The sequence below is a fragment of the Stegastes partitus genome, unplaced genomic scaffold (assembly GCF_000690725.1).
Source record: "Stegastes partitus isolate 25-593 unplaced genomic scaffold, Stegastes_partitus-1.0.2 Scaffold476, whole genome shotgun sequence".
NCBI lineage: Eukaryota > Metazoa > Chordata > Actinopteri > Pomacentridae > Stegastes > Stegastes partitus.
The window spans coordinates 38,320-60,919 of NW_007578207.1; the positions used below are offsets into that span (position 1 = coordinate 38,320).

General features: G+C 40.9%; 1 protein-coding gene across 1 annotated transcript; it reads right to left on the reverse strand.

Moving 5' to 3' along the window:
- Positions 1-8: 8 nt before the first annotated feature.
- On the reverse strand, positions 9-22,394 carry LOC103360972 (rho-related GTP-binding protein RhoC). Its single transcript, XM_008286923.1, has 5 exons — positions 22,283-22,394; positions 5,352-5,507; positions 3,296-3,416; positions 2,232-2,362; positions 9-2,107 (listed from the first exon to the last, which is right to left on the reverse strand). The coding sequence occupies exons 2-5, from the start codon at positions 5,505-5,507 to the stop codon at positions 1,934-1,936; spliced, it is 582 nt and encodes a 193-aa protein (XP_008285145.1). The 5' UTR covers positions 22,283-22,394; the 3' UTR covers positions 9-1,933.
- Positions 22,395-22,600: the final 206 nt, after the last annotated feature.

The window sequence follows — 22,600 nt, forward strand, 5'->3', positions numbered from 1 at the left end:
AGATTGTGTAGTATTTCAAAAATACTTTATTAACATGTTTGTCTCACCCAGACATTGAACACATCCCATCCCTGTTTGTAAAGCATGATCACAATCAACATTTTCTCTTCAACTATGAGGTTTGACATTTAATACAGAGGCACTGTCCAGATATTAGCCCAGGCCTACGACATTCTGACCTGTAGATCTGAATGTACGGGATAAAATCAAGATCACCACAGTTGCACCTTATGGTGGTGGCAAAATCAATGTAGGGGCCATTTAATACACTTGCATACAGGGTGTTCAGGGCGTTCTCTGGGCAGGACTGGATTCAGACTACACTGCATCTCTTTTGCTTTAGCTGTCATAGAAAAGTACACGCTAACGGCATCAGAGGGCTGCATGTTTGAGGTGGTTTTATGATCCGGTCATTTAGGAGAATACATGTCCAGAGAAACTATAGTTCAAATTCGGTTGTAACCACAGACAAAGTTAGTTCTCAGGCTTGTCCATTACAATTCTGTGGCTTTTTTTTTTTTTCCAAAAAAAAAATTGCTGTAAACCGCACATATGGACACATGGGTGTAAATATTACTTAAAAATTGACAAATTCTGATTAGAGCCAAACCTCTGTTATTCCCACACATACACACCCTCTGTTCATACTATTTGGACCCATTTCACCAATTAATAAGGGCAACTCAAGAGCAACATTTTAACTGGACATTAGCTACACACTATGATATCCTTTGCTTATCAAATTACATTTCAAGGAATGTCACTGTAGTGTCAAATAAAGGGTTATTACACACCAACCATGCTCCAATTTCAAGTGGCCAACAGATTTAATGTTGGTGAGCCAACCTTAGGAGATGGTAACACTGTTGACAGTTGAGTATTTAGTTAAAAATTGTATACACAGAATAGGCCCATATTATGTTAAATACAAATATGGCTGTATACAGTGTCCATCCAGGAACTGGTAGATTACAGTGTGCATTCATCCTCGCTAAATCCAGTACACAGTGTTGTATGAACACTGTATACTGGATCTGAAACAGTACAGAGTTCAGGCAGGAGACAGAACTCTTTGGGGGAAGGCATTGGTGACGTCTGCCAGAGCCTGTGTGAGCGTGACTGCGAGCATTGTGTCCAAGACAATAGACCACTGTCTCCAGTGCCAGTTTAAGCTATCGCCATGGAAGAGACAGATCAAGGTACAGTCCAGAACCTCTCCATGCAAATAGTCACTGGTGCTTCAGTTTATGTAGGTTTCAGTGGATTAATGCAGTGCGAACAGACTCTAAATTTAGTCCTTTGTGTCAGAAGAAAAAGCTGTGGAAAACAGAGCTTTGCTGACACAGCACTTGGTGAAATAGAAATTTCAGGGTGTAAAATTAATAGTGGTATAAGGAACAGATGACGGATTGGGACTGAAGCTGATGTATAAAAAGAGACTGCGCAAGTTCAAGAGAAGCAGGGGGAAGCAGTGGATCTAAAACTGTCTGCAAGTCATAGCTGTGAGACAAAGACAGTCAATGAGCATGTAGGCCACAGACCTTTCTCTGTAAACAATCATAATATAGAAGCAGACATATGACATATCTGTAAAGTATATGCACATATAAATACAAACACACATCCATACATATAGAAGGAAAGGGGCAATCCTTCACACAAACTGTCGGGTGTGCTGGTGGAGGAAAACCAAACAGGGAACAAGCAATAACAAGATGTGAGTTGCAGAGGAAAGGGTTTAAAAAAGAAAAAGGCTGATTTGTTTTGCTTTTAAACAGGTGTGTCAGTCTTTCATACTTGCCTGTGACTTATCTGCATCTGTGAAGTTAAGTATAGTCCATGGAAGCCATTGATTTAAAGTTTCTCCAAGTTTGCTCTGTGGGTCGGGGGGGATCCTCCCTCAGGTTCTGATTGGCCAACACGCTCTGCCCATTCACAGTAGCTGGCAGCCGCCCCTCTTCTTGCGCTTGCGAACCTGCAGTGCTGCTCTGGTGGCCATCTCAAACACATCCCGCACGCCGTCCTTGGTCTTGGCTGAGCACTCAAGGTAGCCAAAGGCACTGATGCGGTTGGCCATGTCTCTGCCCTCCTCAGACTTCACTGGCTCCTAGAGGTTTCATGTTCAGACAGTGTGTTAACATTTCACTGGATGTGTGGGCATTAAACAGGGACATTGATTAGCTTTGGTACAATCTGATGCCTGTAACACAGCGGGGTACAGAAACACACACCTGTTTCATCTTGGCCAGCTCCCTGCGTGTGTGTTCATCATTTCTAAGGTCCTTCTTGTTGCCCACCAGGATGATGGGGACATTGGGGCAAAAGTGTTTCACTTCAGGTGTCCATTTCTCAGGAATGTTCTCTGAAAGAATTTAACATATGAAATGTTAAAAAGTCACAGCACAGTCCATCACAGATTTTTCCCCTTACAAGGACAGTAAGAGACTTTCCCTTGTGACTCTACAGACAAACATCAAGAGGTCACTGACTCCTGACTAATAAATGGTTCTGAGCTTGCGAGCCAAAATCAGCAGTTTTCTCTGGAGGGAGATGCCATGTTATGCTGGAGTAGGAACGCCATCTGTGTCACTGCACATATGAACAGACTGTGAGAGAAAAACCCACGTCTGAAGTTTTATCAAACAAGACATATGAGATATTTGATTTGGTTATCTGAAGGCCAAGAACATGCTGATCCAAAGCTGAAATACACTTGACATATTTTGTAATCCTAATCTTCAGCACTATGCAACAACAGCACTTACGTTGTGTTCTCTCTAGTGTTTAAAAAAAAAAAAAAAAAAAAGGACATTTCAGTCCACAAAAGTCTATTGGGGTGCACTGATCAGGTCAATCGAGGTAAAATTTTTTTTTTTTTGCCTGAACAGTCATCAGCAGGATTAATTACAATACCAACAACTTATGCATTTACAAATATAGACCCACCATCTGAACAAGAAATAACTTTTTAGAAAATGTATAATTGCTTTTATGAGGTATGCAGATGGAAAAAAATGTTTATGGAAAAAACAAATAGCAGGCTGTACAACCCAATAAAGGATAATAATAGGAGCGGTAATAACTGGAATATATATCTTTTTTTTTCCCTTTGCCCTGTCAAATGTTAAAAAGGGCAAAAATGCACCAAAAAAAATCCCCCCCCCAACAAACCCATCAATATCTTTTATAGTTTTGCTTCCTAATTTCAGTACAATGAGTCAACTGGAGCACAGTAAGTAGCTGAAATCTGACTCCCATTCTTGTTTAGTCAGCGAACCAGTGTATCCAGCCTCACCTAAACTGTCAGGGCTGTCTATGGAGAAGCACATGAGGATAACATCTGTGTCAGGGTAGGAGAGTGGTCTCAGTCTGTCATAGTCTTCCTGGCCAGCTGTATCCCACAAGGCTAACTCCACCTGAGAGAGAGGAATAAAAAGAACAGACACGTGATGCGAATGGCCACAACCACAGAGAATCAATTCAGCTACACTGGTGAAATCAGACAGACATCACTGTCAGCAGGATGAAGAGGGATTACGACAACAAATATGAAAGCAGAATATGGACAACAAGAAAAAAAGACAAAACTGCTGGACAAAGGAAGGAAAAAGATTCAGAATGATTCATTCCTCCTCTATTAGGCGTAAAAAAGCAACTCCCTGGAGGTGGAGGTTGTTCCCACAGGCTTTAGGCTGTTAATCAAACTGTAAGCAGTCCCAGGGTGTCTGACCTGCTCTAGATAAAACAAATGCCCAGCAAAAATCATTTGCTAGAGTTCAGCAAGAGCTGTTGCACTTTTTATAATGTTTAGTACGCAGTAACCCAGAAGTGTCATTTAATGCTAAAATCATACCTTATTCAAACTATTAAAGTGTACAGAAATTGACTGTAGTCTCAGCTGGAAAACTGCACCTGCTACTGCTAAGAACTGGGTACAAAACAAACTGTCTTAATCTTCCCCCAGAGAGCAGCTACAGTATCTTAGTAGTTCATTTGGACTTCTCTGACATCTCACTACTCTCAAGTCTTGCCAAGTCTTTCTTACTGGCTTACAGACTACTTGCCTTGGCAAGATTGGCTAGACACAGAACCTTCTGACGTATAGTCTACCACAGGCAGGGCATTTTCCATAGTACATGAACTGTAGCACAACTTCTGTCTGAAAATGAGCAACTCCACACATTGAAAAACCTTGATCTGCTAGTTTTGATTCTTTTACCACTAGGTGTCTCTCAGGAGTCAGTCTCCTGAGACTCGTCTCTTCCTTAGTTACTATAGCCACAATGGAGTATAATAAAAGATTAACAAGTAGGCAGCAGCTCCAAGTTTAACAGTGATGCCAAGTTGTTATAAAATGTATCTCGACATCAGATTCAGATTCTTTTCTAAGTCTGTATGCCACAGCTGAGAAGTCTGGAGTTTATATTATACAGGCAAAACCTCAACCAGCTGATCCCAGATTTTGCAGCACAGGAAACAGGAACAGGAAATGGGACATTAGTCATGATGTATGAGGAGGGGGGTTCCCAACACTGCACAGGAAGGTGGCACTGATCCATTTCCTGTTGTTGGCTGGAGGTCTGCTGCTTTGTAACAATAATGGTCCAAGGATTTGCTCACAATACGTACTTCTCCCCATCAATCTTAATGGCACGTGGTTCACTACCAACGGGGTCAACAGTGTCTCATAAGCATGCCTGTTTTGAGGAACTTTTTTAATATTGAGTGGTGGCGGACACATTCAAATTCTTTACCAATGCCAATGTAGCAGTACAATTAGTTTAGTTTGGTAGTTCACAATCTAGGAGCCACACGGGTCACATGACAAATAAAAAACAAAGTTGTGACACACAAACCTACTTTCAGTCTTTTGACTCCTCTGCTGTTTTTGCGGTTTTTGTCAAACAATATATCATTTGACCTCTCTGGACATCAAAGCGTTATTTAAATGAAACCATCGAGAAGTTACAAGCGGGAATGTTTCTTTAGTGGAAACGTGAGCACCACACAACATCTGAATTGTGACAAGAAGTACCAACTAAACCTGTTTTTTCAGGATCACAAGCCAAATGTTATTGGGCCACTGGTTTAGAATGTAAAAATGCCTTGTACTTCATAAATCACATAATTTTATCCTATATCTTTACTGGTAAAGTAACCAGTAACTGTCAAAATACATGCAGTCAGTAAAAAGTATGCTATTTCATTTCCTCTTTGAGTTGTAGTGGGGTGCAAGTGTAAATTTACATAAAATGCTCACCTTTAAAGTTCAAGAACATAAAAATTTCTTAATTACTTCTAATTATTCATCGTCATATAACCAAAACAATCAAGCTTTAGATATAGTGTACCTGCTTGCCATCAACTTCAATGTCAGCGATGTAGTTCTCAAACACAGTGGGGACGTAGACCTCCGGGAACTGGTCCTTACTGAAGACGATGAGCAGGCAGGTCTTCCCACATGCACCATCACCTACTATCACCAACTTCTTCCTGATTGCAGCCATCTACAAACAGAATACACATTATTAGTCTATATGGTAAGCTATGAGACACTCAGTAAACGAGGGAGAGTAAAGTCTTCTCAAACAAGAGGGGGAGGTGAAAGAATGAAACCATAAATAGAACGAGTGAGAACGAGGGGGGAAAAAAAGAGATGATCGAAGTCTGTTTTAGAGCCGCACCCTTTTCCCTTTCCTGGGCTGTGTCCTCTGTGTGAGGTGAAAAACAGATTCAGGCGGAGAGTTCAGCACTGCTCTGGAAAAGCAGCAGGAGGAAAGGGACCAAAAGGAGAGCCACAGTCTTGTGAATGCAGCAGCCTCAGTGCTCGACACACTGCTGCACATGCATGACCTCGGTCTCACAATCACATTAATAATGATCTTTAATGTGTCACTTCTACATCCCTGTGGCCAAGTGATTTACAGCTCTTACTGGGTTTGTCTGACACCTCTATATTGCACACATTTCTCTCTGCATCACTTTGCTTGTATCCCTGAAAGGTGTGTATATGTGAGTGAAATGTGGCTTGCCAGAGAGAGAGAGAGAGACGGCCACACACACACACACCACACACACACACACAAACACACAGATCAATAGCCATCTCCCACAGGCTGACAATAATGGAGAGAAGGCAGTAGGAGATGAGACAACGCACTGGCTGTCAGCCAGTAGCATCAGCTTCCACAGAACTACCTGAAGGATCAAAACCTCTGCCATCACTCACACAAAAACAGAGCCCAAATCATAACTGATGAAGGATTCAGGAATACAACCCTATTAGTTAAAGCAGTCACTCGCAGTAATCAAGCCACAAAGAATGATCACTGAGCTCTGCAGTTTCCCTTTAGTACTAGGGAGCTTTACAGTGTCTTTCAGATCGTTGCTTTGGTTTTACAAGCTGTAGCTTCACAGTTTAGACTCACTCGCACAGCATTTTTGCTGATAGCCATTTTCTACAAAATGAAGCTTGAAAAACTGAGTGTACTCTATCCTCTTAGCACCAAACAGCAAGAAGCAATGACCAGAGGGTTCCGCTGCTAACTGTTGGTAGTTGATAGATGCAAAACCAGCAGAGGCTAAACGAGAGTGAACTTTGGACTCGTTTGATGTTGTGTTAAAAAAACAGTTTACTACATAGATTGTTTCCCCTGCTCCCCAATGACCAAATATATAAATGCAGGTTTAAAGGTGCTAGAATCACTGGAGGCCACTACACCAGCATCTCAGACCAAAACAAACGAGTACATCGGCCACACCCTCCGTTCACCTATATTTATTTACAACCTTAGAGGTTGTCAATGACGGTTCACTTCACCTGTCCCTCTCCAGTTGGTGTGTGTCTGTTTTACCATGAGTCCATGATAGAGGAGAAATGGCGGATTAAACAGTTACACATATAATGACAGCTAATACGATGAACCGATGCCCTTGGTGGTACAGACATAGCGAGGCAAAGGAGAAGCAGAGGCAAGCAGCAAACAGCAGCAGAGACTCTCACACTGAGTGACATTAAATTCACATGTAAATTAAATAAATGACAAATATAATACTTTGGCTTTTTGGGTACCTGCTGAACACTCAGACTACCCTGGGGCACAGTACTGTATCTGCCATCAGTTGCGGTAGCGGCGGCGAAAGGACGAATATTCGGATCAAAATTGCTATCTGGATACCAGCATCACGACCAAATAGTCGGTTATTCGGGTCCAGCCCTAGTCTGTATATAAACAGGAAAGGTCAACAGTTTCAAAGGGAGAGACTCACTTGCACAAACATGTACGTGCTGCCAAAACTTACAAAACACAAGCTCGAATTCACACACACAGACACACACATTAATTTATGTTCAAAACCTGTATATCGCCCCTTTAAGTAGCAAGTGAGTAATTATTTGACATTCTCTGTTGAATAACAAGCAGAAAGTATCCTTTGAAGCAAGAAATCTGTTTAAGTACTCACTGACTCATCGGTACGCATCAACAAGCCTGTCAAACACGTATTTTAGCGTAAGTCATTTAACATCGATTTGTGCTGTCAGACGGTAAACAGAATTTTGCTGCATTTAGCTATGAAATGGGCTGTGAAGTAGAAATTAAAGCAAATTTTAACAACGAGCATGGTGGCTCCTTGTATTATTCTAATGCTCAGGAAGCACAATGCATTTCTTTGCTCCAGCCACAGCTAATGATGTCCAAAAAGACAATGGTTTTTGTTTATGGCTAAGAATGAAATGCACATCTTTAGATGACCCTTTATTTTAAGTCCCTAATCTTGAGCAGGCCTCAGACCTTCACCCTCACTCAGTGCAACAACAGCTACCATTTTCACGACAAGAATAAAAAGACAATTGTTCAGTTTGCTTTTTTCTCCCACACATTAAATCAGGCCAGTGTGTTGTCAGTTTGTCTCTGGAGAGAGCCACCTGTTCTCTGTGATAGCAGGCTGCTGCTACTCCATACATCATACTGTCACTGCCAGAGGGAAGATACACACAAACACACACACACACACACAGGAACACACACACATACACATACACACGAACGACTACTAGCTACAGAGAGAAAGCTTCAGAAAATGGGGCTAGTCCTGCAGATGTTGTGCTGTGATAAAATAATGCAGCTTATTGATGACAATGGCTCTCACAGCAGGCTCCCCACTGTGACAGTGGCAGCACATAGCGCTTAGTGGGGATAATGGCTCCTTCACTTTGCATTAATGCGTCTGTGTGTCGCGCACTGTGCCAGGACAAGGACAGGAAAAGACTCCAAGGACTTCTTTCCTAAATAAGAGTCAATCACTGGGTGTGCTCTGCCACCCTTCAGTTATAGTATGAAACATTTCCCTTTAACCCTGGTACAATATTTAGACGCTTTGCCAGTGTATTACACATAATCACTGACACTTTAAAAATACATGCAGAGAACGTTAGTGTTACAGTTACCATCCTTTATTTACGTCTTGAATAAGGGGATTCCCCCAAGATTTAAAAAGCAAGCCAAATTACATTAGGAGCGAGCCTGAGGTGTCCTTCAGGAGGTGAGACAAGGAGAGCTAAAACATTGAGTCATCTAATCTATAAATAGCCAAGCAGATTTTATTTTATGAATCAATTTATTGTTAAAAAATCTCTTTTATTTTTAATTGAATATTTTTGTTTTGACCTGTTGGTGTGATAAAAAGTTGCAAACCTGAAGACAGAAGAGTGTTTGTTTTAAAACACAAGTTCTGCAGATCACAAAAGTAGGTGATGGTGAAACATAAGCATTCAGCTCAGTACATCAGTTTGTAAGTAAAGTCTATTTATGTCTATGTACGTAATCAAATACACCGACATGTAAAACATGCATCGATGCATTGCGGCCACATGGTAGCGGGAGTATATGCTTTCTTAAAAGACTCGGCCACACGTATCTAAAGTGTGGGAATATTTCAACCAAAGACCCAACCACGCTGTGATATGTAAGTAAGCTCGGCGGCAGGGGAGGATAGCGGCAGGTGGTGGGCGAATATTCGGATCTCAAAATTGCTATCTGGACACCACCACAACGTCTGAATATTCCAATATCTGGGTCCAGCCCTACTGTGTCGGTCGATGCACTGCATTCATCCTCCTCCTCAGTCACCATCATGCTTCTTACTCCATGTCCATCAGACCGGATGAAAACAACAGCACTGCGTGTTTCATTCAAATTCTATCATGATATTTCAATTTCATATCATCCCCTAACATTACACCAGTATTACCGTGCATGGTATGATATGGCCCAGTCCTCGTGCTTTATGTGTCTTTTTTCAGGGTGAGGCAAAGCAGTGTGGAGGACTTTTATCACAAAAAGAACCTGAATCCATGCACACCCCTGTTAAGTGTGACTCAAATTACACGACTGTAAGATGACAAGGGGGAGGGGAAAGAGAGACAGAAGAGAGAGGGAGAGAGATAGCATGTGTGCTACTTAAGAAAAATGATAGGAATGCACTGTTAGAAAAAAAATTTATGTTACTTAAATTGCACAGGTTGCACAATGTCTTTTTACTTGAATTGAGCAACTCTTGCTGTAACTTTATTTTGGAGAGATTTATGTTGCTGAACCAGATTACCAGTGAAGACCAGGCAATTTTTGTTTCATATTTTTGGTGCATAGATTTAATCTTGCTACTTTTGTAACAAAGGTTTTGTTTTCAAGAGCTGTGTTTGAATACAATCTTGAAATACTAAGAAAACACGCTTTTGTTTTTTATTTTGGGTAAATTCATTGTCATTAATCGAGTACTTAAAAATATTTGTTAGAATAATTGATAAATTAATTGTTAGGTTAATCAACTAATTGAAAAAAAAAAATCATTAGGTGCAGGCCTAAACTATATAAAAGGCTACGTTACAATACAACTGCCTTAAGCCCCATAAATTGCAGGCAGATCACCATCAAGATTGGAAACAAAACAATTCAGTCAATTTGTGGCGCAAAATGAAACCGGGATCATGAGTGTCAGATTTACAGCGCTATTCATTTTGAAAGTCTTCCAGCAATGAGAACAAACTTTTTTCTAGCAAATCTGCAAGAAGTTGACTCTGGTAACTGTAGATCGGCCAACAACAACTAAAAGATGCAAGCTGAAGGGCTGCAGGTGCATTTTTTTGGATTTTCCGTCTTCATTTACCGTCCTTACTTCCTTCTTTGGTTCCTTTAAGTGACTTCCTTGTAGATGTTAATCATGGCAACTGAGGGAGCAGGGAAAGAGGAATGTCTGCTGGACTTCACCAGTTTTGTCATTTTCTCTTATCTCCTTCTTTGAGTTTCTCCCCTCGGTTTAGTTCAAATAAGCCTTATTTGCACAAGGAGCAGTCCAAAACAACCAGTTCCTCCTCCTCTCTTCCCTGACGTCAACAGCCCTGGATTCAGTACGTGGCTCTCATTTTTGTTCACATAGATGACAGTTACATTTTGTGAGGACTTGTGAAGAGCAGATAAGCATGACAAGGGTGGAGCTTGTATGATTTTATGTAATTATTAATGGTATCGAGGTAATACCACCCACAACAATTTTCATTCATGGTGTTGGAATGCATCTAAAGGTCCTTCAATGTTAGTAACTATATTAAAATACAACATTAAAACAAGGGAAAAGAGTGTAGAAAAACCATCCACTGTCCCCACTGTATAGTCATTTGCTTTTGTATTAGGACACCACACTGCGTTATATTCAGCTATAACTAAGTAAGTGGGCCCTGGATTTTACGCTGTGGTAAACAGTCCTCCATCAACACATGGGAAAAAATAAATTTAAGAAAAAAAAATGTTGACTCATAAATAAATGAAATGCAGAAAGCTATCTGAGTGTAGTATAGTAATTATTCAAAGAACCAAGGCTGCACAAGAGAATGGGACACCAAATACTGCAATACATATTCCAAGTGGTGAGTCAAAGTACACTTTGTACATGTAGTACATACACTTATGGCACCAGCACACGTGCACCAATCTCAAAGTGAGAGGTCATATGACTGTGCAGTAGGCTGCATGTTCACACGTGTCTTCGAATGAATGATCCTGTCTTGCATAATGTTTGTACCTGTGCGGGTTAGTAAAGGACAAAGTTCTCCCTCCCAGCACATGCAGCACAGATGCTTTTCCCCAGCATTTCTATCTGGCAGGCTTAACCACACCTGCTGGGGTAACACATTAGCCAGCCTTGTTCATTAGAAGTAGTAGGGGGTAGAAATAACATAAAATGGCTTAGTGAGCTCCCAGAGGGGCAATGAGATAAAAACCAACATCTTCAAGTATCAACCAGCCTTTGAATCACATGGATCAGCAAAGTTTAAGTATTTACAACAACCTCACACTTAATGAGCGATTTGATCACCAGTGTGTACAGGCCATAAAATCCCTACTCTTAAAGGTTGTGTAGAACCATCCATCCATCCAACCATTATCTATACACCACTTAATCCTCACTAGGGTTGTGGGTGGGCTGGAGCTTTTTCCAGTTGACTCAGGGTGAAGGCAGGGGACACCCTGGACAGGTCACCAGTCTATCACAGGGCTACACTTGGAGACAGACAACCAAGCACACTCACATTCACACCTACAGACAATTTAGAATCACCAATTAATCTCAACATGTTTTTGGACTGTGGGAGGAAGCCGGAGAACCCGGAGAGAACCCACACTGCACATTGAGAACATGTAAACTCCACACAGAAAGACCTCAGGCCATGATTTGAATCCAGTGAGAACATGCAAACTCCACACAGAACGATCCGGCGACCTTCTTGCTGCGAGGCAGCGGTGCTAACCACAGAGCCACCTTGCAGCCCTCATAACTGTACCAGTGTAACTTAAAAACAAACTAACAAAAAACCTACATTGCTTTGTAGTTGCGGTTTCACCTCACTAACAAAGCAACATTTACAGCCCATAAAATAAGAGCCAAGTCGAGGAGTCATAAATTTTAGTTCTGATTTTTATCTGATGCTTATGCGATATTAGGCAGGACCCGCATATACATTTTAAGCTTTAACAGACTTAATTCTTGTTCATTTTGAATAAGCTGACATTATTTGCTGTAGAAGTGAATTTCTTGTCCGTTGCTTTACTTTGCTTGCAATGAAAAGCTGTGAAAAGTTAATTTTTTTCCAGCAGCAGCATAGATCAAGTCACACCTCAGTCGCAGATCATCACACTGGCATGCACACCTCCATATCTCCTGTCATACCCACCATCAAGAGCAACACATACATCAGAATTAGATAAATGCACACAGGAGTTTAAAAGATCAAAAGCAACAGACGCCCACGTAGCTACTGTAAAAGTGTCACTGATTAAATTGTGATGACATTAAATGTGCTGACAACCACAAGCAGGGATTCCGGGAGCCAGTGCAGACATATATTGATGCATTTATGCCAGCTCTTTAAAGGCACAATGCATTTCCAATCTTTTCTCGATTTGTCCCAAGTGTGCCAGCTGTTGTAAAATGCTGTGCTTTGCTCTGCTGAAACAGTGGAACAGCACAGCATTGTAAGTGGGTTTGGCAACTGAGGAAGTGCTTTCCAGTTTGTGTAAAGATAGCTGTTTCCATTAACAATATGCAAGCACAAAAAAATCTGGGCGGCGATGGATAGTATTTTGCTATTGCACAGAAGATGTGCAGCCCTCCTGCTACAAACGTTGTTCTCTATTCTACAAAAAAAATGGCAAAATATCAGAAATCACTTTTTGACAGTCATAACCACACGATGCTCATCATCTGCCTCAGGCTGCATTCAGACTGACATTAGCTCTGTAAGAAAGAAAATACAGCCACTCATTCAATCTGATAGCGCAGCAGGGGGGCCAACGCAGGGGGTTCCAGCAAAAACTGCTGCAGTCCTATAATGTAAGATTCCTGCTTTTCTGTTTCACAGTATTTTAAACCATAGACTGTATAAATGAATGCCCTGAAAAATGAAGCCAACCCAGAGGTGTCAAAAACCTGCAATATCACTACGTCCACTAGCTGCTGGCTCCAAAAAGCACTGGCTCCCATAGACTTGAATTGGAAAAGAAGTGATCACAGATCACGAAATACTGCATTCCTACAGCTCAGGATTTTTTTCTTATTAGTTTTCATAGTCAAATCCAGAGATCAGGTGGCCAATCTGAAAAGAAATCAATACAGAATTTTTAAACAATTGTCAAAATTTTGCGGGGCAAGGGGCGTGGCTGGCTTGATTGACAGTCGGCAGCGACGATGCAGATGAAGCGAGCAGAAGGCGGTAAATGTGCTTTTCAATCCGTAATATGGCTCCGCCCCGCCGCCCCCCCCCCCCGATGATTTTTGCGTCTCTGGCTCCAGAAATCCAAAATGTCAACCAGGAAGTAGCAAAACCCTGGCTTCATTTTCTCAGTGCAGAAAACAAACGGGTGACGTCACGCTAGATACGTCCATCTTTTCTACAGTCTATGTTTTAAACTCACAATTTTGGGGGTTCAAGCTACAACATGTCATTGAGTTGTGCACTTTCACAATTCCTTGCTACTTTAATGTTAAAATTAAAAGATTAGTTGGTTAAATGACATCTTCCCTATGCTGAATCCTGGCAGAGACATTGTTTTTTTTTTTAAACTTTGTCATTGGAACTGAGGGAGGGATAATGAACAGAGAGAAATACAAGAACAGAGGGAAATACAAGCAAGTTTTCCAACATACCTGCACACTGCCTCAGACTGGGTCAAACACCTCAGACTACAATGACCTAGGATGCAACACTGGGTGTCTGCAGGACACATGTCTGTGAATAAACTTGAGTGGCCAGATCAAGCCTTAAAAAATTCAGAGGCTTTAAGGTGTCATTTTGTTTAAAGATGCATTTCATCAAGGCTGATACAGCATCAGGGGAGATGGGGGGGGAGAACTGCTTTAATCAGGGTGTCAACACAAGAGTCAAAATTGTAATCGTAGCAGGTGGTGCTTAAAGGGCCTGCATACATTTTCCTAAATTTCACCACCTTTAAAGTTAGAGTCAGTGATACGAGTCAAAAACACATTTTGTCAAATTCATTACACATCTGCTTATGGTCTGCAAACTGTTCTATGTGTCTGCTGAAAATAAATCCAGCGTTCATACACAACCCTGGCTCTGCAAATGGGAAAACAAAGTGGCTTGGATCAAAACAGCACTAGTCCAGAGTATTCTGTGCATGGTAAATCTGCCACGTTAACTATCTCAATATCTTAACTAGCTTAAGTATTAACAATCTTTTTGAGTCACAGACTTTAACTGTATGTGTAGTCTCAAACTCAACTTACTCTGAAGTTACTGAATACGAACGAGTTAAATATACGCTCAGCAAACCTACATGTGATTACATACTAATACATATATCTACACTTTCTGCTTTCCTGTTGAAAGTGACACAAGCTATCCCGGGATGCCCTTGTCAGCTGTAAACTAACTGTGCACTTGCAGGTGATGTATCAGCAAAGAAATGTTAAAGAAAAACATATACTGAGCGTTAGCAGTTCACATATTGACTGTCTGATTGGTCAAAGTAGCCAAGTGCATTCCATGTGATGATTAATGATGGGTCACTAAGTGCTCACACACAACCCTGTCTGACTATGTAAAAATGTGGGAAGACATAAGCCATGAGGAATCTCTCACCCACTTTCAACAACCCTCACCCATTCTAAACACACAACATCCCTCCCCCTCCAGCATCTCCAACTTTCATTCTCCTGGGTAAAATATTCAGGGCAGAATATAAATTAAGTCCAGTCTTCAGAAAGCACATATAGCAGAGATATACAGGTGTATAATCATATTTACATTGGAGACTACCTACGCATGTTTCTGACTGTTCCCTACAGGTGCATAAAAGTTGTTATTCTGTTTAAACATTCCTTACATTTGTTTTCTCATTTCACACAAGTATACTTCTTATTTTTTTTTGGCTTTTGCCTTTATTTAGTGCAGTAGAGGGAGACAGGAAAGGGGGGAGAAGAATGGGGACAGACCTGCAGCAAAGGGTCGTGAGCGGGATTCGAACTCACGACCGCTGCATCGGGGAACTTCAGCCCTTGTTCATGGGCCGCCCGCTCTACCAGGTGAGCTATAGGGGGGCCCGTATACTTCTTATTTTTAAATGTTGGGAGTTAAATATATTTTGAGGCGTTGAGTTAAACTAGGAATTAGCATTGCAAACCAATTTGTGGCAAAGCTCTGGCCGGAAGTTTCAACTATTAATGTTACGAGGGTGGAGCAGCATAATGTTCCAAACAGGTTGTTTTGCTTCAAGTATATTTTCAGGGGCTCCTCCTGCTGAAAAACTACTGTTGGTTCAAAGAAGCAGTTCAGCTTGTGGATTTTGTTTATGCCAGAACAAAATAGAAAAAATAATCAAAACATTAGACCTGAGACTAGTAATTGATTAACTATTTAATAATTGACTATTCTTTATTTAAAAGCAAAAATGCAAAGAAAGAAAGAAAGAAAGAAAGAAAGAAAGAAAGATCCCCCCCAAAAAAATCACTGGATCCACCGTCTCAGAGGCGATGGATTACTTTTTGTTTTGTGTTTTTCGTCCATTTTCATTGTCAAGCTGAGGATTATTGTCTTTATTTATCGTTGATCTACACAATGGCAGGAAGTGTAGAAAAATACAATCACAAGGTGATGTCTTCAAATTGCTTGTTTCAGCTGAAGATACCACTGAAATGTTTGTGTGATATGTATAGCTTTGATAGTTTAAAAAAAAAAAAAAAGAAGAAGGTCTATTTAAAATGACTGTTTATTATTTTTTAAATTACTATCAGCTTAACATATCAAAGCAGCTGTTCCTGGTGACAAAGTAAATATATCTGGGTTGCAATCTGTTGCTTAGACAAACCAAGCAATATCAAAATGTCAGCTTGGACTCTGGGAAACTGTGACGGGCATTTAGTTTTTTGATCAATGACTTTTGATTTATCAATAAAATAATCATCAGACAAATAATGATGAAAAATGGTTGTTGCAGCCCTACAAAGCATTAAGAGAGGACTCCAATCTGCCACTGCAGTCCTGTAACGCTGTCAAGGCACAGTTTACAGCCATGTCTATCCAAACCTGACCTTTGACCTTTGGGATATAAAGCGTCATCATTTCCTCATTTCCAGTAGTCATTTGTGGGAAACGTTATCATAATTGCCGTATAAATCCAAGAGTTAAGATCAAAAGCATGTTTTGTGAGGTCACAGTAACCTTGACTTATGAGCAACAAAATCTACACAGTTCATCCTGAAATTCAAGTGAGCATTTGTGCTATCTGGAAATCTGGAAAAGATAATGATTCCAGCGTTAGCTGTCACTGGTGCTAAGGCATTAAGGAAGTACTAAAATCAAAGCAGCCAAATCTTTTTTTTTATTGCAAACATCCTGCAGCCTGTATGACCCACAATTCAACTTTACCATCAAGAGTTAGATATGTTATGCTAATGGTGGCTAATGTAGTCTTAAGCTACTCTTCTACTACAGTTACTTCAAGCAGAGATGAGGAGTGAACAAGGAGGTCACTTCTTTCCAGCTCCTCATCAACAAATATTTTCATTTTTAAACCTGTAGTATCCAACCCCAACAGACTTAGGTGATATCAAGTGAGGCATGTGCTATTTCGCTGCTCCCTCAGGGGCTAAATAGGACTTTATACAACTTTTTTACACAAGCAGTAGTACTTCCCAAGACCTTCAAGCAGATTTTGATGTGCGAAATCGGTGGACGTCTCCTTTAAGAGAAACCATTTAGAGAGACACGGGCTGCACTTAATGCAGAGCAATGTAATTCACAAACATACTCAGACTCTTATTAATTTTAATGTAGAGCTACTTATGGCTAAGTGTGCACTGTGGAGCCGTAGAATGTAAAGAACAACAGATTAAATATATAATTAAAATATATGCATGGGGGTGGAGTGGGAAAAAATGACAAAGTTGTAGCTAGAAAACACTGTTGAATTTGAACAGACTTTACTTACGAAACAGCAATTTTTCTTTTTGAGGTTGAAAAGTTAACACCTAGCTCAAATTTTCAAGGTTGAATCAAACTCAAGACCAGAAGTGGCTGCGAAGGATCCAGGCCAGGGAAGCGGCTGAAGTCAGAGAAGCAAGCTGAAGCCCAAAATAGGACAGAGCCATTGAGACTCCCCCAGCCCAATTTATCACTGTGCACACAGCTCAGCTCAGAGCAGAGGACGAAAGAGAGAAATATCACACAGAATTATCCCTTCATCCGGCCCTGAGCCTCCTGGTTGCAGTACAAACAGACAGAAAAGTCAGACAGATGGAGGGAAGGAAGGAAAGAGGGGTGTGGTGGTCAAAACTACCGTATGAGAGTTGCCGCGACACATATGGACAAACTTAAAAATATTAAAGTGTAATAAGTAGGTCTTTCATTAATATTCCATGAGCATGAAATAAATAAATGGATGAATTAGTCATGGACTGACTTGGGAACACAGCTAATCGGAACTTGGTAAGAAATTTCTGCTTTCCAAGTCTTACACAGAGGCTGCCGCTACAAGATTATAAAGTGTGCATATGCACAGACACACTCAGCAGGACGTGGTACAGCAGCTGACTGGATTGCACCCTGTTCCTTACTGTTTGCTCTGTTAGCTCCCTCTCATCTACCCATCCTCCTGCAGGCTCTTGTTCTTACTGTGTCCTCATCTCTTCTCTTTCCCTCGCTTGCTCTCTCTCTCTCTCTCCCTCTCCCTGTGTTGCAGTGTGATGTCACCATCAGGAAGCTAATGTTGCGTATCCTTAGGGTGCTGCATCCCTTCTTTCTGATTCACATATACAGCACAAATGAAAGCTCAAAATGAAAGCTGACACACATGTATGCAGCCTCGATGGAGTCACTAGTTCCAACACTAACACTGTCTCCCTCATCTGTCCAGTCCATCTGTGAAGTGTTTGGTTGAAGTGTTTTATCAAATGCAGCACTGAAATAAAACCCTACAGAATGGTTCATCAGATCTTATTAAGTTTACCTATCAGCACTGCCAACTAACCAAAGGCTAAAACAGCGACTATCAAACATGTTTATTGACCTTTTGTTGGCTTAAAAGGTGGAGACAATACAGTTTTAGTAGCAGTCAAAGGAAGTTTCAATCTGCACTTACAAACTGAAAATCAGAGGAGCTGTATATTACAGTATACAACAATAATGCACAAGTTGGACAATCCTGAAACTAAATGAAACACACCTGTGATTCCCAAGCAGCCTTACTGCATTAACATGGTTATAAATGGCGTGTGAACACCAGAACTTTCTAAACTTATGACGTATGGACTGTGCCTATCTGTATGTCTGCACCATGCCTCACATGGAGAACTGCCAAAGGAATTAAAAGAAAAAAAAAACATTGTGAGGCTTTACAATGGTGGAAAATAATACAGGAAGTTTTGTGACCAACCATCTACAATGTCTTTTTATAAAGGACATTGAATGTGATCATATCGATTTGGCACAAAATGTCAAGATTAAACTTGGCTAAATAACGCAAAAAGAAGCCTGATAAATATTTGTGGCACATTCTTTGCTCAGTTCAGACCGCACAGGAGTGTACTCTATATAAAATTTAAACTAAAAGCACATTCAGTTAACAGCTGTAGCCCAAATACTCAAAATACTGAAGGTCCTAAATAAATAACTACATTTTTTTTTTTAAATGCCACTGATATGTTTTCCATTGTTCTTTCCTAATAAAAACAATAAGCAGAGATCAGCTTTACTAAGACAAGAATAGGGCTGCAAAGCTAATCAAATATTAATCATGACCTCATTTCTCGCTACCCGCAATTAAATTTACACGATTAACTGCGATCTAAAATGTGTGCTCCACTCATGGAAAACCCCACTAACAGTAATTAGACTGCTTTATTTTACTTTTTCAAAGTCATTGTGGGTCACACACCTGTGTGAGCTGCTGCACTGAGTGGGGAGACTAGAGGCTTCTCTGTGCACAGTCACCTAACCAGCTGTTACCCTGACCGTGCATGTGAAGTGTTTAAAAAACATTGTGAAAATATAGTGTCCAAGAATAAGAAGACGTCCCGAAAGTGAGGCTTTATGGCATATTTTGCCTTAATAAAGGCATATTTGTACATTAGCAGCAACGTAACAGCATGGAAGTAAAAGTTGTTTATTTAAATGTGAGGGTGCAAAAAAATATTTTGTCCCTAATAAAAAAATAAAAAAATAAATGAATAAATGTGATGTCAGTATTGACCAAAACAACTGTGATTATCATTTCTGGCTATAATCAAGTTCAGAACTTAACAAAACCAGGTATTTGCCAATCGGGAACTGAATCCAAAACGGAATGAGCCATCAGAGCCCATTCTTATAGTAACTCAGAAAATCATGCTAGAGTCCCTTTTAAGGCTTCCTGAAACTCTCAGGTCCCAAGATCCAAACAGGAAGCTCTCCCAAAGATTATTTATTTGTACCCGGAGGATTTTCTTGTCTGCATGCTGCCTGCGCATGATACACTCCACATCGTACAGACACCATTTTCCATTCAGACATGTTTGTCAGTCACAGACAAATTACTGGAAAACAGTTAAGAGTCTAAGCTGAGAATTTTCCTGTGCTCACTGTGTAAAACAAGCTGCAGTCAAATTACTTTTCAGAAGGACACTGGCCTCCTAGGGATAACAGGACTGATGGAAACTTGGCTATATTAATCTGAGACAGGATACTGTGGAGCATTGTGTTTGAACACCTCAGCTGATAAGCACCTATAGCTTAACAATGAACAAACCCGCAGCTCTTCACAGAATGACTATGAGACGGACGGATGGAAAAACTGCCATCTAAGCAACCCCTCTTCTGTCCATGCACTACTTCCTAAATATTTGCTAGCAGGCTTGTATTTAGAACAACTAGAGTACTTCCTATGTTCGCCATTACTAAAGCTCAGGTTTGCACGTACAGTCCGTGGAAAGTGTTCATTGTAGGTCAGTCGTACATCAAGAGGAATAAAATGAGGTGCAACGCCAGGGTGAAATGGCCTCTGGCTATAAAAGCATACAGTACATGCAGGTTTTGATCCATAATAGTCATTCATGAAGGCTTTCACACTGACCTACTGAGCCATTCGGCTGTCTGTCTGTCTGACCTCAATACAGCAAGAAGAACAAAAGCTCACATGCCAAATATTAGACACACACATCGTTATGTCCATTCCATCAATGAGACGCAGTGGCTTATTTGTTATTTTCATTTTCCAATAAGACTATTTTACTTATTTGGAATTCTATTTTAAATGCTAAGTGATAAAGTCTGGTTAGGAGATGCTAACAATAACCACACCACATCTGTGTATGTGTATGTAAAATTAGGGCCCATTCTTTCTCACTAAAGGTTGAGGGCTATGAGTGAAAAAAACAAAGCTAAACAAAGTGTATTTATACGTTGGCCCACCTATAAAACCCCTGCAGGAAACCACAATGTTATAACATAACATGATGTATTACCGTCCTTGCTGAGCGAAACGACCTGCGGTCAGAGCTGAAACAATCGGGGGATTAAGCAATCAGTTAATCAACAGAAATTTAATTAGCAACTACGCTGTTAATCAATTCATCGTCATCTTTAAAGCAAACAAACCAATTGTTCGCAGGGTTCTGGGGAAGTGTGATGGTCATTTTACACTATTTTCTGACATATTATAGACAAAACAATTAATCAAAACAATACCGGTCAGATTAATCAACTTTGGAAATACCACTAATCCTTAGCTGAAGCCCTATTGTGCCTGCTCCCACTTGGTTGGCCAACCTATTTACACTGCTTAAGTTCTTTCAGCATTTTTGTTGTGATTTAATACTCTCGCAATACTGACCATTACTCAACAAGGTGCTCTGTCAGAAACACACTGATTTTTGCCATTTAGCTCATGCACCACATGGTAAGAAACCCTTAGACAACTTTTACTGTCAATATTTCAACTTCAAAAGTTCTACTGCTGATTTAAACTTCTTTTTTGGGCCAGGATTCCCACATGTGTGAGTGGGTGGGTGGGGGATTGTTTCTTTTCTGCATACTAGTATATCCGCTCCAACGTCTACAGAGTTTCTATGCACAACCACAATACATCTCTGGATTGCATCACTTACAGTAAAAGCCACCCTCTAAGGACACCAGCGGGCTTTCGTATTGTGTCGTTTCGAGTGGGGATTTCCATTGCATTTCCCTCCACTGCACTGGCACCGCTTTGGGTTTCATGTGTTGAACACCACTGGTTATCACTTCCACATCTGTCCACTACCTGCTGGGTCAGCTGTTCAGCCACAATGACATCATATGCTCACAAAACACAATTCCTTGTTGCAATAGTGCAGACAAGGCTAGGAGGACAGTATTTGATGCCTCCTGCTCATGTGTCTCCCACCCCACCCCACCCACCCACCCTGCAACATCCTCTGTGTGTTTCAGCCCAGAAACACAAACGGGAGCAGTCGAAGCATGGCTGAGTCTTGCAGGTTGCCAGATATCGGGCTGCAGTTTGGTTACAGTGAACATGCCAAGACAGAGGGAACAAGTCTCAGTGAGACATAAGGGTCTGCGCTACAGTAGCCGAGCAGCACAACAAGGGTGTGGTGACTGGGAGAAAGGAATTTCCTCCGGAGAGACAAATGTTTTTGAACAGTTATTTAGTACAGGCGAGGAGGACAGACTTCGTTGAACCGCATAACCACATTTTAAAAAAGGTCACTCACTCACTCGACAGCCTCAAAGTGTTTTCGATATATATTGTTTTTTTTTTTAGCTTTCCAAGAATTCCTGTTTGTAAGAAAAACAAACCTTCAAATGCCGCTTACTGGTCAAACAGGTTTCCAAAGAGAAAGCGAAGATTAAAGTTTGTACAGCCAAGTGTTTGTCTCCACAGCCGGACACGGTTAAATAAAAAATTAAGTAAATAATGCGAAGGTTTGGGCTGGGTTTGTGTGGTAGCAAAACCGAAATGAACCACATTTTCATATGGGGGGAGGAAAAACAAAACAAAACAGGTGTGTCCGTCGGTTTATAGCTCCTTTCTTTAACATTTTTCGTCGACCAAACCTCGAAACTCAGCTGGAAAACTTTTAAACAAGTAACAGGTTTCTAGCCGCCGTCGTTTCTCGACTCACCGACTCGCCGCTTCAACCAACTACTTCACCGTCACCACTCGCGTTAATAACTCCTGGAAAAACTGTTGAAGCTTCAACTTGGTGAAACTAATGAAACATTGACATTTATTCTTACCTCCGTCTGAAGGGTGAGCTTTCAAATCACCAACGGGCTCCGTGTTCGCCTCCTGCCGTCGTCCTTCCCCTGAAGCGGCTGTAATCAGAGTGAACGGCCGAGCAGCAGTCAAAGCGGTTCTCACAAGACCCGCCCACTGTGCTGCATTCACTTCCCCCTGGGAAACTTAGCATTCACCACTTTTTTAAAAATACAGTCGTCCTGCTTCCATTAAAGAAAAGGCAAAGTTCACAGTAGTCACTCAAATAACTAGAAACTGAAAAAAGTAATAATAAATAAAAAATAAAAATTTGCTAAATTATAATTTAGTGAAATAAG

Coding starts and splice junctions, on each gene's coding strand:
- LOC103360972 (XM_008286923.1), bottom strand. CDS start 5,507: ATGGCTGCAATCAGGAAGAAGTTGGTGATAGTAGGTGATGGTGCATGT. Junction 3,417..5,351: donor TTGAAGTTGATGGCAAGCAG/GTACACTATATC, acceptor CCTCTCTCTCAG/GTGGAGTTAGCCTTGTGGGA. Junction 2,363..3,295: donor AGACAGCCCTGACAGTTTAG/GTGAGGCTGGAT, acceptor AAATTCTTTCAG/AGAACATTCCTGAGAAATGG.